This window comes from Typha angustifolia, chromosome 1 (assembly GCF_048772165.1).
Source record: "Typha angustifolia cultivar Huaian chromosome 1, ASM4877216v1, whole genome shotgun sequence".
NCBI lineage: Eukaryota > Viridiplantae > Streptophyta > Magnoliopsida > Poales > Typhaceae > Typha > Typha angustifolia.
Genome location: NC_133239.1, coordinates 476,702 through 493,861, shown reverse-complemented (window position 1 = coordinate 493,861; position 17,160 = coordinate 476,702). Strand labels below are relative to the sequence as shown.

The 17,160-nt window shown below is 37.5% G+C and overlaps 3 protein-coding genes across 5 annotated transcripts; all 3 read left to right on the top strand.

The window, feature by feature from the left end:
* The first annotated feature begins 969 nt into the window (after positions 1-969).
* Positions 970-5,852, top strand: LOC140764976 (probable V-type proton ATPase subunit d). The gene is made up of 10 exons (XM_073103871.1): positions 970-1,289; positions 2,113-2,233; positions 2,372-2,479; positions 2,572-2,674; positions 2,809-2,889; positions 2,986-3,071; positions 3,272-3,331; positions 3,410-3,458; positions 4,526-4,660; positions 5,482-5,852. The coding sequence occupies exons 1-10, from the start codon at positions 1,109-1,111 to the stop codon at positions 5,611-5,613; spliced, it is 1,056 nt and encodes a 351-aa protein (XP_072959972.1). The 5' UTR covers positions 970-1,108; the 3' UTR covers positions 5,614-5,852.
* A 1,528-nt stretch (positions 5,853-7,380) lies between these two features.
* On the top strand, positions 7,381-12,073 carry LOC140761921 (plant cysteine oxidase 2-like). 3 transcript variants are annotated; one of them, XM_073099468.1, is made up of 6 exons: positions 7,404-8,350; positions 9,381-9,499; positions 9,592-9,751; positions 9,876-10,082; positions 11,237-11,403; positions 11,762-12,073. In XM_073099468.1, exons 1-5 carry the CDS (start codon positions 8,137-8,139, stop codon positions 11,356-11,358), a joined length of 822 nt encoding a protein of 273 aa, XP_072955569.1. In that variant the 5' UTR covers positions 7,404-8,136; the 3' UTR covers positions 11,359-11,403; positions 11,762-12,073. The 3 variants fall into 3 exon arrangements, with proteins under 3 accessions (XP_072955577.1, XP_072955569.1, XP_072955560.1); XM_073099476.1 differs by lacking the exons at positions 11,237-11,403; positions 11,762-12,073 and adding an exon at positions 11,052-11,228 and having other exon boundaries at positions 7,381-8,350; XM_073099459.1 differs by lacking the exon at positions 11,762-12,073 and having other exon boundaries at positions 7,406-8,350; positions 11,237-11,629.
* On the top strand, positions 8,669-16,833 carry LOC140761913 (WRKY transcription factor 72A-like). The gene is made up of 5 exons (XM_073099448.1): positions 8,669-8,721; positions 14,544-14,568; positions 14,941-15,465; positions 15,569-15,682; positions 15,990-16,833. The coding sequence occupies exons 2-5, from the start codon at positions 14,548-14,550 to the stop codon at positions 16,671-16,673; spliced, it is 1,344 nt and encodes a 447-aa protein (XP_072955549.1). The 5' UTR covers positions 8,669-8,721; positions 14,544-14,547; the 3' UTR covers positions 16,674-16,833.
* The last annotated feature ends 327 nt before the right edge of the window (positions 16,834-17,160 follow it).

The window sequence follows — 17,160 nt, the reverse complement described above, 5'->3', positions numbered from 1 at the left end:
GAAACTATAGAGAGAGAGACAAGATTTACGTGGCTCGGCGATGTGCCTACGTCCACGGGCGGAGCAATATTCTTTATTATGCAAATCCCTTATTTACAAAGAGTTAAATAACTCTAATCACTCTTAATACAATGGTGACTCAACCCTCATAAATGTTCTTTTAACTACCAACCCTAAAAAAACCCATTTTAGTATTTCTAGTTAGGTTCAAATTAGAGGATTTTCAATGTCGCATTAGAACGTCCTCAGAGACGCGTTCGAACGTGCCCAATATCAATACAGCAGAACCAAAGGGGCGTTCGAATGCAGGAGGGAGTCCGTTCGAATGCCTACAGAAACAGCTGCTCTCAGATTGATCCGCATTCGAATGCGGCTGGGGCTGTTCACAGTCCTCAAAGTCTCACTTAACCAACTGGCAACACCATAAAAAAGAATATCAATAAGTTTAAAAGAAGACGCATGCATAAATAACTCAGCGTCCTATGGTATGAATCGGCACCATAATGAAGCCCGAAAAAATGAACTTGCAAAATAAATTCAAACCCTAAAAATAAAGGAGAAGAAGCGAGCTAAGCCAATCAAGTCTAAATAAGATATAACCTTTTCACAAGCATTAACACCTACAACAAAACATACTAAGATAAAATCTCATAAGAGATTCAAAAAACACAAACATAGTCTAGCTTGACAAAAAATGAAGACACCCAGCGCTCAAAAAGCATCCTCATAGGTGAGGCTGGCTTGGAGCGAGAGATGTATTAAAAATCTCAGCGCCCAAACCTTAGCAGTGGTTGGACACTACAAAGACAAAGTAGTTTTAGCTTTATTTTGCAAGTAATGTTTTTTTGTCCATATTTGCTAATGTGATTATAAAGTGGAATTATATTGCAAATCATTCGCTAAATGACAAATAGAATTATTCATTAGAAAATCGTGTGAGCACGCCGTCCACCAGCCACGCCCAAGTACTATACCTCGAGATTCTATTTATCCACCCTCGGTGACCGCTTTCGGATTTCTAGGGTTCTTCCTCCCTGCTTCCATTCTCCATCTCCTTCCTTGATCCGACGACCTCCCGGTGATCGGATCTCTCCTTTTCTCCGCCACGATGTATGGGTTCGAAGCCATGACCTTCAACATCCACGATGGGTACCTAGAGGCCATCGTCCGGGGTAATCGCTCTGGCCTGCTCACCGCCGCTGACTACAACAATCTCTGCCAGTGCGAAACCTTAGACGACATCAAGATGCACCTCTCCGCCACCGAGTACGCGCCCTACCTCCAGAACGGTGCGCGATCTTCTCTCTATTTCTCTGGATCCTGATTCGATTTTGCTCCCATTTCTCATTAGATCCGTGGTTATTCGGTGTATTTTCCTGCATTCTTTAGATTTACAGTGGATTGTGATCTAGATTGGTATTATTTGAAGAGGTTATGGATTTCTTGGTGTTTCTGCATGTTGGATTTGATGTGCGAAAAATAATTTGCGGTTCTAGAGAGCCAATCGCTTCGGAAATGTGTGGAGAAAACGTTTATTTCATCACTGATGTGCGAGAAGTTTTCATCAATTTGAACTGGAAGATGTTTTCTCCATGGCCATCCCATAATGTTGTTGTTTCTTCTTTGGGCCTTAAAAATTGGGCGTGCTTCCTGTACCATATTTTGCTTCATTTTTTCTTCTTTTTTCTTTTTTCTAGAAAAAACTTTTCTGGAATATTTTTTGATCTCCGGAAGCAACAGAAATGCTAATTACTTTCAATTTTGGATCATGTCGTAGTGGTTGTCTATTTTTCTCTGATGCCCTTATAAGATTAATTGTCATAATGGAAAAGTACATATTACCTCCTAGGTGTTGGTTCGAAAAAGAAACCCTGTATTTCCATTTGTTGCACTCTTCACTCTCATGTGGTGAAAACCTAAATGCAGACACGTATGGTCATGATGCTGTGTGAGAAGTGATAAAAAAGTGGCCTTGTTATTTTCTAGTATCATCATCAAATATGTGATAATATGGTAGTCTATAATAGTATCATATGTGAATTGTGTCTGTTTTGTATTTGTTGTCAATTATCTAGCTGCCTCGCCTTTGTTCTAACATTCAACTGCCTGCAGAGCCTTCTCCTTTGCATACAACCACAATTGTTGAGAAATGTACTCTTAAGCTGGTTGATGAATACAAGCATATGTTGTGCCAAGCCACTGAACCATTGTCCACATTCTTGGAATACATAACGTAGGTATTATCTATTTTAGTACACTTCTGTAAGAAGTTTTTCTTTACATTCTCCAGAACCACTTGTTTTAGGTTTGGTTTACTGATTATTAATCTAGGGCTCTTCATTGAAACCTTGATTGTCTTTGCTTCATATAGGTATGGGCACATGATTGATAATGTTGTGCTTATTGTCACCGGTACTTTGCATGAGAGAGATGTGCATGAACTTTTGGAGAAATGTCATCCTTTGGGGATGTTTGACAGGTATATCTCTGGAAGTCCTTTTTGGTAAGTACTTATCTGTTCAATAGTCCCTGAGAGTGCTGAGCTACTGTTATTTTTCCGCCCTTCGACAGCATTGCATCACTTGCAGTTGCACAGAACATGCGTGATCTTTACAGATTAGTTCTTGTCGATACGCCATTAGCTCCATATTTTTCAGAATGCATTACCTCAGAGGTACATATTTTTTGGATTTCACATGTTCCGTCTACTATAATTTCAAGTAACTTGAACAAATTCCCAGATTTTGTAAATGCAGAAGACTCTAGTAATGTCACTTTATGAAGCTTTCTGGTGGCAATGTCTTGTAGGATTTGGATGACATGAATATTGAGATAATGAGGAACACTCTCTACAAAGCATACCTTGAGGACTTCTACAAATTCTGTCAGGTATATAGTGCTACTTGTAATGGTAGTCTTTTTCGACGCTGTAAGTAGTCATATGCTTTTTCTTTTTTACTTAACTATGTCAATTTTTCAAATCAGAAACTGGGTGGAGCAACTGCTGAGATAATGTGTGACCTTCTTTCATTTGAAGCCGACAGAAGAGCTGTCAATATAACCATAAATAGGTTGGTCCCACAAACGCATGTTGCTCCTTTTAGTACACTTTTTACTATTTTGTCATCAGATATTTGTAATCTTAGTTTGTTATCTTGTATGAGAAGCAACAGATGGTATTTGTACATCTTGTATTACTTTCAATCTGGATTTTCAGATGTCAAGAGTACATACAGTACATTATTCATGCTAAATTATGTTCTTTTTACAGTATTGGTACCGAATTGACTAGAGATGACCGTCGGAAGCTTTATTCCAACTTTGGTTTGTTGTAAGTTTTCTGATTAGTATGATTGTTGGATTTGAGTTATGCATGTTGCTTATAGTGGTATGACTGTTTGCATAATAGGTACCCCTACGGACATGAAGAACTCGCTGTCTGTGAGGACATTGACCAGGTAAGTTTCCAAATTGAAAATTGCTTATCTTTTGGCTTGTTAATTTACTTGTTTGAAGATAGACAAAATCTGTTTTGACTTTTGTGATACATTATCTTGCCTCTATTGCTTTGCTAGCGTGCAATTGCTCTTATTCATGCAATGACTTTCTCATTAGCTGTAATAGAGTTTCTCAAATAATTGGAAAAGTTTCTTATTGGATGTTTGTATCTTGTGTGTGGTCTTACTGGTCTTTATCCTAAAGCCATGTGACAATTTTTATATTAATGCAGATATTTAGCAATTATTATGCCCTAGGCCGAGCGCTTCCCCCTTAAGATTTGGGGTGACGTGGTATTCCACGGGAGAGGTTATCGTGGCACACAATGAGTGTGATGGGCATAAATCAAAATCTGGCTTCCTTTGACTGCTCTTCTGTGCTAAGTAGCAGTTAGAGCACTGGGGTCGGCCTACATTTTATTTTTTAATTATCTTTTACAAGTTTATGGTCATATCTCTTTCATTACGGATCTGTTTATGCTATCTCTGCAGTTTGTATGTAGCTGATTTAACCTTTGTCAACAAGAAAATCTGATAAATGTTTTTTTTTTCTTGAGACAGTCTTTTCCATAGTATAATGTTTAGAAAACCTCATTTGCTACCTTCCTTGTGCACCTTCTGTTTTCTCAAGCAAGAGGCAAGATTTCTTGTTGAGGAATACCCTGAATGGTTAGCCAACATAGTTCCTGTCTCGAAAAAGGTTTCTAAGATTGGGCTGTTGATCCAACTCCTTGCCTGGAACTATTAGATTTGCTTCATCTTAGGCCCTCAGTGGCGGTGCGGGGGGGTCAACACATGATTTTTCTGAATTACCATGCTTTCGAAGCACTTCTTGTTCCACTAACAGAATCTTTGGCTCTAGGGATATGGAATATTGTAAACAAGACTATGACTTCAAGTTCCCCTTTCCTTTCCTGCCCTCTGTTTTTTCCCGACCTCAATAAATAATAGTTTTAATTGTTACTGCAAGATGTGAGGTCCTGAATATCCGTATCATGACTGCTCAATTGTTTTGGGTTCTTTTGCAGGTGCGTGCTTCAATGGAAAAATATCCTCCATATCAATCAATTTTTGCCAAGATGTCCTATGGAGAAAGTCAGATGCTGGACAAGGCCTTCTATGAAGAAGAGGTGAAAAGGCTTTGCCTGGCTTTCGAACAACAGGTATGTCTATCCAAACATATGTATGCATGTACGTAGTTGCATCTGGTTTTCTTCTTATGAGAATAATGCCTAGTTTGTGTCTTTGTTTGCTGAATTTGTTATATGTTATCATTATCCTCATGGTATAACTCTGCAACCTTGCTTATATCAGTTTTTGATTGCTGAATTTGCTATGCATAATTGTTGTACTTTTTGTGCAACCTGGGATGTTCCAAACTGTTTCATAATGCAATGTGTTCAAGGTCGTAGATGGAGTATATTTATGCAGTTTGCAGCTGCTCTTTTAGCTTATATTAGTACTGAAGGAATGTTTAACCCTCGTCCTAATGTCTGTCTACAAGTCTAGAGCAGGAGAGATTCAAGTGGTGATTGCCAATCATTTCCATTTCCTCCTTTACCCTTCTTCCCTCTTGTCTTCTCAACTCATAGATGGTATATTAACACTACAATCTTTCTAATTCAGGCATTCCCTGACTTGTTCTCACTTACAAATCCCTGCTTACCGGTGTTCTACCAGTGAAAATAGAAAGGAAAATATCAGTGTAACCCTAAATAGAAGCTACAGCTCTAAAGCCTACTATATGTTATTTGGAGGATGCTAGTATAGGCTGGACTAAAAGCAAGAGGGCTATAAATTAACCAGTTTTTATCTGGAAAGATACCCAACCCATCAGAACAGTTGATAGTAGGAGAGTGATGAGTCCTATAAACAAAAGCATAATACCTTCAGCACCTATTGTGAAAGTGTGAAAGCTAATCTTTTTAACTCATTACATGAGGATTGAGGGCCCCTTCTGACATTTCTTTTTGTTGTGATGCAGTTCCACTATGCCGTTTTCTTTGCTTATATTAGACTAAGGGAGCAGGAGATCAGGAACCTGATGTGGATCTCAGAATGTGTTGCACAAAATCAGAAGTCCAGAGTCCACGACAGTGTGGTCTTCATTTTTTAAGTGGTGTTACTTTTAAGAGTGTTGTAAAGAAGTTTGTTCACATCACAAGATCGTATGGGCTCATCCCTTTATTTGGTCGTATGCCTTCATCTCTGTTGAGTGTTGATGGTCATCAAAGGATCATATATCGTTCTTTATTACATTATCGGAATAATGTGAAACTAATCCATGCCAGTAAAGAATATGCTGCATTCTTAATAAGTTTTTTTATTGGAGTAGTAAATTTTTGTTACAAGTGAGGTTGGTTTCGTTGTGTTTCTTTAAGCCTTCTCCAAGGACTAGCTAAGGAATTTTATTCTGTTTGTCCTTCCAGTTTTTCTTAGTCATAAGGGCAATGCTCTCTGACATGATCGATCTTTTCTTTTACTGGACGCCTACTTGATGAATGCTTTGCGTGGCCAAGTCCAGTTTATGATCACATTAGGGAATATAGACCAGAATATATTATTTGCAAATAAGGGCTACTTTGGTTTGGTGGTGCATTTATATAACTATATATGTGCAATGTATTTGTTTGTGTAAACAATGTTAAGTGTTTACACACAATCTGAGGTGTAAGCTTCATTAGGTCCACCCCTTGTTGCTTATTCTTGACCTCGCAATCTGTGCACCAGTTCCATGCAGCCTTGTGCGTACATTAACCATCTTGGGTTTTGGGTTCTTACTATCCGTTACAAAAAGATATTTGGGTTTTGGGTTCTGTGTTTGGAATTTAAATTTCAAGGTAGTATTTCTCTGAGATTACCTTGTGTTGTAAGAGTAAAAGAGGCAACTCACGGCCGGAGCTCTGCACCAATCAATAGCAGAGTATGTGCGTACTGTGATCCACGCGATTTAAACTGTGAGCTCCTCTGCACCAATGACGAGAGTAGGGAGCTCTTACTATTCGTCACAAAATTATTTGGGTTTTGGATGTCGGATTTAATTTTTACCTTGGATTCTAAGAGGTACAGAGTCAGAACTGTGCACCAATCAACGCCACAGCATGTACGCACAGTGATCCACACGATTTAAACAATGAAAAATAATGTTAGAATCGTACTCTATCATCAGATACTCTGCATACGCTGTGCTGGCGTGAGGCAAAACTTTCTCACCACTAACACTAAGCTTTCATCGATCCAAATTCAAAACTCCACCGTTTCACGTGCACCCATGGCCATGAATTCGATCCTGGACGAAGAATGCCCCGGTTCTTGCAGGAGCCGATCTAACTGTAGTGTAGCAGCCCACAGATTCCCTAAAATTGGCTTCCAAACCAGTTTTGCTTTCCCAGGCAGGCAGGTTACTTAAATTCTGTTGATAACGTTTCTTTTTTCAATAGATGCTTCACGCTTTGTATAATCACTCTTCTTTAGGTTTTCGATTTGTCGTATGGCACCTCAGATCGATTGCACGGGGTGGTCTGCAGATATCGCCAATTTGAGCTCATCAAACAATGCAAAAGAGAAAACATTAACTAGATGTAATTTAATGTATAATAAAACTCCACAATGTATGTATTCTACCCATAAAAGAAGGGGGAAAAAAAGAAAGAAAAAGTAACTGGTATTGTTTGGCTTCCAAGCAAGAACAAGTTGGAGCATGTGTGAAGTTACAGGTTTTGTTTGTTTAGGTTACGATTAGTGAACGAGGTGTCAATTTATGCATGTGTGAAACATGTGGGAACTGTTTGTCTTCTTGCAGCTATCTCTTCCACTTATTCTTGTGCCAGCCAAGCTGAGGTAGAGTTACAGGTGTCCTTCCAAAATATTCTATCAAATTATGCAGTGGTGACTCCTAGCAGTTGAAAATGTTATCTAATTAGGGGCAGTCAATGGAGTCTTGCCATTTGCCAAGTACTCCAATTGCAGAAAAGTCCCTAGAATGAAGGCTGCACACCTCATACACCAGGTAAATGAATATAATCATAGTTTTATTCTGTTGGGATCGTCTTGTTACTTTGTCCTATGGCTAATTTTATTGTTCAAATCCATATATATATATATATGGTGATGTGGAGAGAGAGAGAGAGAGAGAGAGAGAGAGAGAGAGAGAGAGATCAAAGGCAGTTTGGAGTAGCCCACAGGAAAGTGGTATTACTCCACACCCTTCCATGATCCCTGGTATTCCACTCCAAAACAAAATAGTTACAAAGCTAAAGGCCAGTCCTTCTCATACACCAAGAGATCTCAATATCCATCACCTTCAATTGGATTCCTTCTCATCAATCCCAATACCAATACCAATAACAATACCCAATACCAATGCCAAAATCCCTACTGTGATTTCCAGGAGGAACCAACATAAAGCATCAGGAAGCCTAGATGTTTGTGTCGAACCCCTTGGCCAGGGTAACTACACATATAAAAACACCGCAAAGCACCCTCTCTTCCTTCCCAAGATCCAATCTTTCTCTCATTTCTCAGTTTGTAGCGATGAAAAATTTTCTGGGTCTTTCTTGCTTCTCCCTAATCTGATCGCTTCTGAGGGTTTCGGTGGGAGCCGCCTTGTTTGGTTCCTCCCACCTTGGCCTCTTCGTTGATGTGGGTGAACGGGAAAGTGGAGGAGAGGAAGCGAGCGGCGGGGTTAACTACGGAGAAGGGAAAGGCGTCGTCGAGGAAGAGCAAGGGGCGGCAGAAGAAGACGGCTAGTGTAGTCCAGAGACTGTTTGATACGTGCAAGGAGGTGTTCGCGGGAGGTGGGCCTGGGATTGTCCCATCCCAGGAGGATGTGAGCCGCCTCTCCTCGTTTCTTGGTAAAAATTTCTCTCCTTTGTTATGGAAGTAAATCTTTACTGTTGATGTTTGTAGTCCTATTGGGGTTTAGAGAATTGGTGTGGCTGGGTTTGCTGTATTGAATTACTTCCTAGTGGGATTTAAGTGAATTGAATTGATATAATCTTGTTTTATGGCGAGCCGTTTATCTTTTTGTCACATGGTTGGAGAAGATATTAATTTTATTTTGCTTTAAGAAACAATGTTGGTGGAACTAGAAGAAGAAGAAGAAGAAGAAGAAGAAGAAGAAGAAGAAGAAGAAGAAGAAGAAGAAGAAGAAGAAGAAGAGAAGAAGAAGAAGAAGAAGAAGAAGAAGAAGAAGAAGAAGAAGAAGAAGAAGAAGAAGAAGAAGGAGGAGGGATTGACTATTATTGATTTCCTTTGATATATTCATAAAAAAATCTCCCTTTTAGGTTGTTTTACATTGTCATTTCCTTGGAATCATCATGATTGGAGGGCAAGTTTAAAGTTTTCCGAAAGGAAATCAATTATGAGATGTCACTTGATGATTCAGTTAGTTGGGCATCTTACAGCCTTAAAGTACCTAAGAAAGCAAATCTCATGCTATCTGGGGAATCTCTTAATTATACATATCAAGTTGAAGAAAAATATAGGTTTTAGTGTTATGGGGTGTCATTTGTCCAGGATTGATATTTTAGAGATCTCCTCTTTTTGCACCAAAGGTAGTAGAAGCCTAGAACAACTATTGAGTCTAAATGAGGCTCAATCAAGAAACTTTCGCATCCAATGATTCTTCTTTTCGGGATGTTTTATTGTCGTACACGGTACACCACTTCAAATGGGTATGGTTTTCAAGTTGAATGCCACATCATTGGTTTATTATATTGGTAGGATTGGCACCTCCTACGCCATCGAATAGTCCTGGGACATGATTGCATGGAAATAGTGTACAAGCTTTTCGTCTCTCTATATTAATTTGGCGTATTAGTGTTGGGCGTTCATTTTGGCTAGTTGTGATGATTGTGAACCTGTGATCATTCCTTTGTGCAGATAGTATGAAACCAGAAGATGTTGATCTGGATCCAGCCCTTCCATATTTTTCTCATTCAAATTCTGAAAGACTTCCTTCAATAACATATATACACCTTAAACACAAGGAAAATTTTTCGGTAACAGTATTCATGACACCTTTACTACTCTTAACCTATCATGAATATGACTGGTAAAAAGATTTCTTCTTAAATGTGCTGATTGCCTGCAGATTGGTATCTTCTGTTTGCCTGAGTCAGCTGTCATTCCACTACATGATCACCCAGGAATGACCGTCTTTAGCAAGCTCCTCTTTGGTTCCATACACATTAAATCATATGACTGGGTTGATACTGCTCAGATTTCCAATGAGACAATCAGACCAAGAGAAGGCGAGCTTCCCCGGATTTGTTAATTCGTTCTGTAGCTGAGAAGAAAATTTTATGCATTACTTTCTTACCTTCATCATTAAGTTTTTCTTTCTTTCTTTCTTTCTCTCTTTTGGGCAAATCTCAGGTGAGCGATTGGCAAAGGTTAAGACTGACGATGTCTTTAACGATACATGCAAGACGTCGATTCTTTATCCTGAATCTGGAGGCAATATGCATTGTTTTACTGCATTGACTCCTTGCGCGGTTCTGGATGTGCTTGGTCCACCTTATTCTCCTTCTGAAGGAAGGGACTCCACTTACTTTGATGATTTCCCATACTCTAGTTTTCCCGGTAAGTTATCTATTTCTTAAATTTCATTCCCTTCAAACCAGATATGCCTAATTCTGGACATCCTTATGAGACACCTTGAAACAACTCTAAGAATTTAAAAGAGAAATAGAAACACATCTATATATCTATTGTCACATTGATCTTGTATTAGTATCATGTGTATGTTATTCCTGTTGTTCTTGTCTAATGCAGGATTCACTGTCATGCCTATTCTTAGACTGTGTAGAAGTTATTTTAGGCTAAGGAATTAAGGCTCCTCCTTTTAGATCAATCGCAATTTAATCTCCTATGGTTTGGTTCAATTTTATAAAATCTCTGTGTATTTTTAACTTAAACATTTAACCTCTGTAGGTTTAATTAAAATACAGCTACTACTTTTTACATCATATTAGTTCAAATGTAAGTTGAATTTGAAGATTTTAATTAGAGGCAAAGTTATAAAGGATTATATATATTTTTCAACGCATCTAAAATAATATGATTGAAGTTTAAGAAAATAAAGTTATGATAAACCATATATATATTTAATATATTTGCCAAATCTTTATAATTTAAAATTCGATAGATATTATTTTACATGCGTTAAAAAATCTATCGAATCATTTACAATTTTGTTTTTAATAAGAATTTTCATATTCGACTTTTGGTTTGGTCAAATATAATGAGATATAATGATTGTACTTTAGTCATGTTTGAGAGTTAAATGCTTACTTAAATATATAAAAGTTTTGTGAAATTGAGCTTAACCATAGAGAGTTAAAACATAATTTCTCTATCGTTTTTTTTTCCCTGCTCTTTTAAAGTAGATACTTCGGATTGTGCACCAAAAATTCTCTAAGAAAAAGAAAAATAGAGTACGATATATATGTGCACATATAATGGCTTTGTTTTAACTCTATTCCATGTTCGCCCAAGTAAAATTAGTAAATGTCCGTAAAATTAGTTGCATTCTGTGTTTCTGTCCTGCAGAAGTGATCCAAGAACTGTGGTACTACTTAACAGACAAAGAGACACTAACAATAGCAAAGATTAAATAGCAAGAGCAATGTACTCTCTTCTGCAAGTGCCTTAAAATGGGAAAACCTCCAAAAGTTGTAAACTTTGTCAGAAAAGTTACTGCATTGCTGCTGTTGATACTACTGTCTTCATTTCAGTTGGCCATATTATGCCCGGCGAGGAGGAGAAATACGCCTGGTTGAAAGCCAGACCAGAAAAACCTGAAGGCTTCACGCTGGATGTTGCGGAGTACAAGGGCCCAAAGATTCTGGACAAGTGATTCCAATGATCAAGGGGGGAGATTAGACTGAAAAAAAAAATTAGAGTGAGTTTATCTTTCCTATCTAATTTTGTGTTAAGGAAGGGCCCATATGCACCAAAGCTATCAGTTTTTATCAAATCCAAGGGAGGGCCATGGCCACCCCCTCCTCTTGCCTCTATGTTGCTCCGCCGTCGACGGCGATAAGTAGGAAATTGAATGAATAAATGAAAGAAATTATTCTGAGTGCATTGAGTTCAATATGATCCAGTTTCACTATGCACTTCTTTAATTTGGAGTCAAAGGAAGTAAATTTGAGGATGCTTATACTCCTATTCTGCCTGTGTGCTTACTCATCTAGAATTGTTTATATTTGCAAGTAAACAAGTGGCCCCCCTAAAGTCATTATTCTAAATCTATTCAGGTAAACTATTTGGCATCAGAGGTTGAAGGATTCAACTGTGCAGAATTGTCAACCTGCTTTTATTAGTTGTTCTTGCAGTACTTCAATACTGGTAACAAGTACTTTTTTTCCATGAAGACATTTAAATTTTGAAGTCAAAAGTAAGGCCACTTTGCATTACTAGTTCTAGGAGACCTCAAACTCTATTCCATATCTTATTAAACCATAGACCTACTAGAATAGGATATTTGTAACTAGTCTTCTGTGTATGTGAGAAAAGGTTGGACCTACTTATGAATTACACCCAATGTCTTAAGTTTATTATTATTATTATTATGATTATTTAACTCATCTTTTACTTTTATTCTCCATTTATAAGGTATGCCTTTTGCTAAAAAGTGGAAGAAGGAAGTACCCACTTTCTACAATTTTATTTATTTTTTATTTTTATTGTTTAGTTATAAAAATTAAATTTGAAAAGTGACTTCCTTACCAGTCAAAAATAACTTTCTTCTCTTAAAAGAAAAGACTTGTCTTAATAAAGTGATATATTTTATTAAACTCTACTTTATAACAACTAAATGCATCTTTAAATTTAAGTGTGCTACGAATGATAAAAACAAAATCATATATAAAATCAAAAATACAAGAAGTAAGCTATAATAGACCAAAATATATATATATATATAGGGTGTATTTTTTTTAAAAAAAATTCAAAAAAAAAAGAGAGAAAAGATTGTGGTGGTCAAGTTGTTTATCTTTATGTCATTTAATGAACAGTTAGTATGATGGTGTACGAGTATTAGGTAGTAATAACTAGTCAACTAGATGCATTTATTAAAAGAGAAAACTTCCTTCGTTTGTTGAACTACAAGTCTTTGATGAACACTTATAGATTTTTCACTAAAATATTATATGTATATATTTTGAGTTTATTGTAAACTTTATTATTATTATTATTATTTATTTTTTTTCTTGAATGGATTGATTCAGTTGTTTATATAGATTCAAAAATTCTGTAACAAATTTATAAATTCATCTCCTCTCAGTTGGATATTAAATTATGAATTACCCACATGTTGTTATTATCAGTTACTATTCCAAAATAATCGACAGTATGTGCTTGTTTGAATCGAGTGACTCCTATTGTCCTATCCATCCCTCTCTTTTAAATGTCCACTATGTATTACAGTGTACAACACTATTAACATTAATTAGTAGCATCCACTGGACAAATTATCCCAATAATTAAGCTAATGATGGTGCAGGTTAATTAAAGGTCTTGCAGACTTCTAAACAATATGTCCTCGTTTCATGGTAGGCCGTCACTTTAATGAGATGGAAAGAATGCCAAGTTGTAGTCCTATGAGTAGTTATAATGCAGAGTATTTAATAGACCAACTTGTCGAATAATTATCTCCTAGGGCTTTTCATATTCATTCATATGTGATGAATAGTGCACAGAGAATGGAATATATATACTATATATATTTTTTACACAAAGTCAAACATAAAGTTTGTGTTTTGAAAGTTTGACAAATTGAGAGGAAGATGTGACAAATTGAGAAAACTGGGTTTTTTTTCCTGCATGTATATACTTCAAAAGTTGATATTTACACGTATATCTTTCGTCACATATTTAGTGTATGCGAGCAGTCATACTGAAGAATGAGTAGGAGAGAAAAGTCGACCGAAGAGAAAAGAGAACGGAGAAAGACCGCTCTTGTAAGGGGTGAAGAAAAATCTTATCCTCTCCTAACTATTTGAGAGATGAGAGGAAAAGAAAAAAAATGACGGATCAGGATCGACGGCAGAGAAAAAATCATCCGAACCTTAACAGAGTTAGAGGAGGGCGATGCGAGTCTAAATATGGCCATGTGAAATTAAAGGGAGAAATGTAGGAGGACCATGGAACACTACAAAACACTGCAGGATGATTTGACCAATTTAGTCAGCATTGGAAAATTTCCTCCAACTTTGCCGAAATTTGCTGTTGGAATCTTGCGAAGTCAGTCAGCACCTACCTCTATTTACTTTCTAAATACGGACTTGAAAATTAACTAGATGGGAACGAGTTAGTCATGCTACGACAATCGAATAAAATAATGATATACAACTGCATGCATCTATGTAGCCGGCCGCAATGTTTGGATCTTGGAAGACTAAATAATTAGCCATGCAATGAAGTCTCTTTATAAGGTACAAATTATAGAGCAACAACGACAACAAGTCCGTAACTTAATATTTATACAAAATTAAATTTGAATGAGAGTAAATTTATTTTCGTTTTTTTTTAATTTTTTTTTTAAAAAAGGGGGTAATAATGGCATAAGATAAGAGTGATAGAAATATCATTGGTGGTCCTTGGATGATATAGATAGATAACCAAAGAGGATATCCGACCACTTGCATGAATGAATCCAACTGCATGGAGAGGGAGACCATGTGGTAAATGCCCATTGGAAGTGGTGGAAAAGCTTCAGATTTGTGAGCCCAAGACTGCGGCTATAAAAATTAAGAAAAAAACACTCGTTGTGACGCATATCAACGCGTCTCACACGTTGAAATCTCTACAATTCTCTCTTCTTCTTTTGCTTCTTGGAGTGCACTTGCGGTTCGCCGTTGACATTTTTGATGCTCATGGAGAAGATAAGAGATAAGTGCTTGCGTTTTAATTCTATACTATTACAAGTCAAAGCTGGAGAAGGCTTCTTATAAAGGAGGAGTTTGGAGAAAACGAATTATAGAAAAAAAGGAGCAGATCGAACGAGCTTTTGAGAAGAAGAAGAAGAAGAAGAAGAAGAGAGATGGAGAACGACGACAGAAAGGTATTTCCTTTTTATTTTATTTTTTCCTTAATTGCAATTTGATCTCCTTTTCGGATATTGTCGAAAACGTTGGTATTAATTAGGAGAAAGCATGGAAGAATTTTTGTGGGGTATGTCTGAAATGATCACTTTCGTTAAACAGAGCTTGTTTTAAGTTCTCTAGAGAATTTCTTTCTTTTTTTTTATTACTACTCTTTTTCTTCGAGATCATCTTTCCATATCAGAAGCAACTTTTTTTTAACATAAGGAGCAAACTAAAATGTTCCATGATTAGATATCTTCTTTACTAGTGATCATTGGGATTTCCCAATCTCAAAGAATTGTCATCCATTAAAATTAACCTTTGAGATGTTTGTGCTTTATACTTAACAGGACTACAAGCTCCAGTCCGCAAAAGCAGAGCTGGTAGAGATAAGAGAAGAAAACAAGAAACTGAAGGCAATTTTAGAAGAAACGATAAAAGATTACAAGTCCCTCCAATCAAGATTTCTTGACATTGTTCAACAAAATCAAGCTAAGAAAAGTGTCGAACTCCCTCTCACTCATCGCGACGCCGACGAACTCGAACTAGTCTCACTAAGGCTTGGAACAAATGCAAGTGGGTACAAGAAAGAAGATCATAAGCTGGGCCAATATGCAAAGGCTAAAGAGGAAGAAGGCCTGTCTCTTGGGCTCGATTGCAAAAACGACAGTACTTGTAGCACCGAACAAAGTTACCATATGTCAAGCTTGAACTCGGAAAATAACTTTGATGAGTGCTTGAAGGATGATCAAAAGGAGACATGGCCACCAAGCAAGGTGATGAAGAGCTTGAAAGGAGGAGATGATGACAAGTCTCTCCAGCCTCCAGCTAAGAGAACTAGGGTTTCAGTTAGAGCAAGATGCGATACCCCAACGGTTAGTTTTCAAACAACAACAAAAAAAAAGGAATAAACAACTCCAAATCTAAAACGTGTAAGATTTTATTGATCTGCTGATCAAGCTGCAATTTATCCAACAGATGAATGATGGGTGTCAATGGAGGAAATATGGGCAAAAAACCTCCAAAGGAAATCCATGTCCACGAGCATATTATCGATGCACAATTGCACCTGCATGTCCGGTTAGGAAACAGGTATATCTCAACACCAGATCCTCTACGTAGATACAGATATGATTGGAAAAATAATATCCGAGTTAATATCCACGTATCATTTAGACTCTTTTATATTTTTCATATGGATCTTTGGTCTAATTTTCGTTTATATTTATTGATTGTATATATATAATATCCATATCCGTAGTTGTACTTAACCGATATACTTCTGGTTCATTTCCATTAATCAAGGCTATAGAAGAAGAAGGTATATGCTGCTTTTCTTTTTTCGATTCACCCCTTTAGCTAATACATACATACGTACATACTTTCTTCATTCTGTTAGGTGCAAAGGAGTCAAGAAGACCTGTCTATCTTGATCACCACCTACGAAGGGACTCACAACCATCCTCTCCCCCCGGCAGCCACCGCCATGGCGTCGACGACCTCCGCCGCCGCCTCCATGCTGACGTCCGGCTCATTGGCGTCGAATCCAACAACAGCTAACAGCGCAACTACCCTCGCCGGACTGAGCTCGATGATCGATTCGAGAACACCAAGTATTTACTATTCACACAATAATTATAGCAATCCATCACCCTACTCATCCCCTTCTCATCCAACTATCACATTAGATCTCACTTCACCATCACACCCTTCTCCCCAGTTCAACTTCTCGTCAAATACCACTCGACCACTAAACTCTTGGAACCTTAGCAAGCCATCACAGTTGGGTCTTTTCGACCTGCAGTCTTATCTGCCAATGCCAATGGCTACTACTATAAGCCGTGTATCTTCTTCCCCTCCGGGCCAGACTCCGATGACCGACGCGATCGGAAAGGCGATCACGTCGGACCCGAGCTTCCGATCGGCGTTGGCTGCTGCTATCACTTCCTACGTTGGCGTTCAAGGTACTACTGCAAGAGATCCGCAACAAAGCTTGGGGAGTTTGATGCTCCTGCGTCCTTTTGCATCCAACTCCACGGTTGATGAATCCAAATACTTGTGTAGAAATTTGGAGCTTAACTAAGCGCAGTGGTCCTGGCCATGTGCATATATATCTATATCCATATATGCTCATTAATCACCATAGTTTTTTATTTTAATTTTTTTATTTTTATTTCTTTCTGGGTCATTGTGATATGTAAGCCTAAATATTCTTACCTTAATTTTGCTTATTTTTTACATTTAATTTGTATGTATGTGTGTGTGATTAATGCATGCATGTGCAAGTGTCGCACTGCATCAAGATCTAGTGAGGGATCTTACAATCAACAGCGTATATCATGGCCACCAATTTGTGAACTTATGAAGGATCTTAGACGTGGCATTTATTAATTACCACATCTAAAACATCATTTAGTTCTACACAGTTCAAACACCACCACAAGTTGCACAAATTCTTTGTAATAATATTAGGGTTATTTTTTTCGCAAATAGCGAACTACACTATTTTAATTCCATGGGATACTATTTTAATTCCATGGGATACCTGTACTTATATTCGGAAAAAAAGG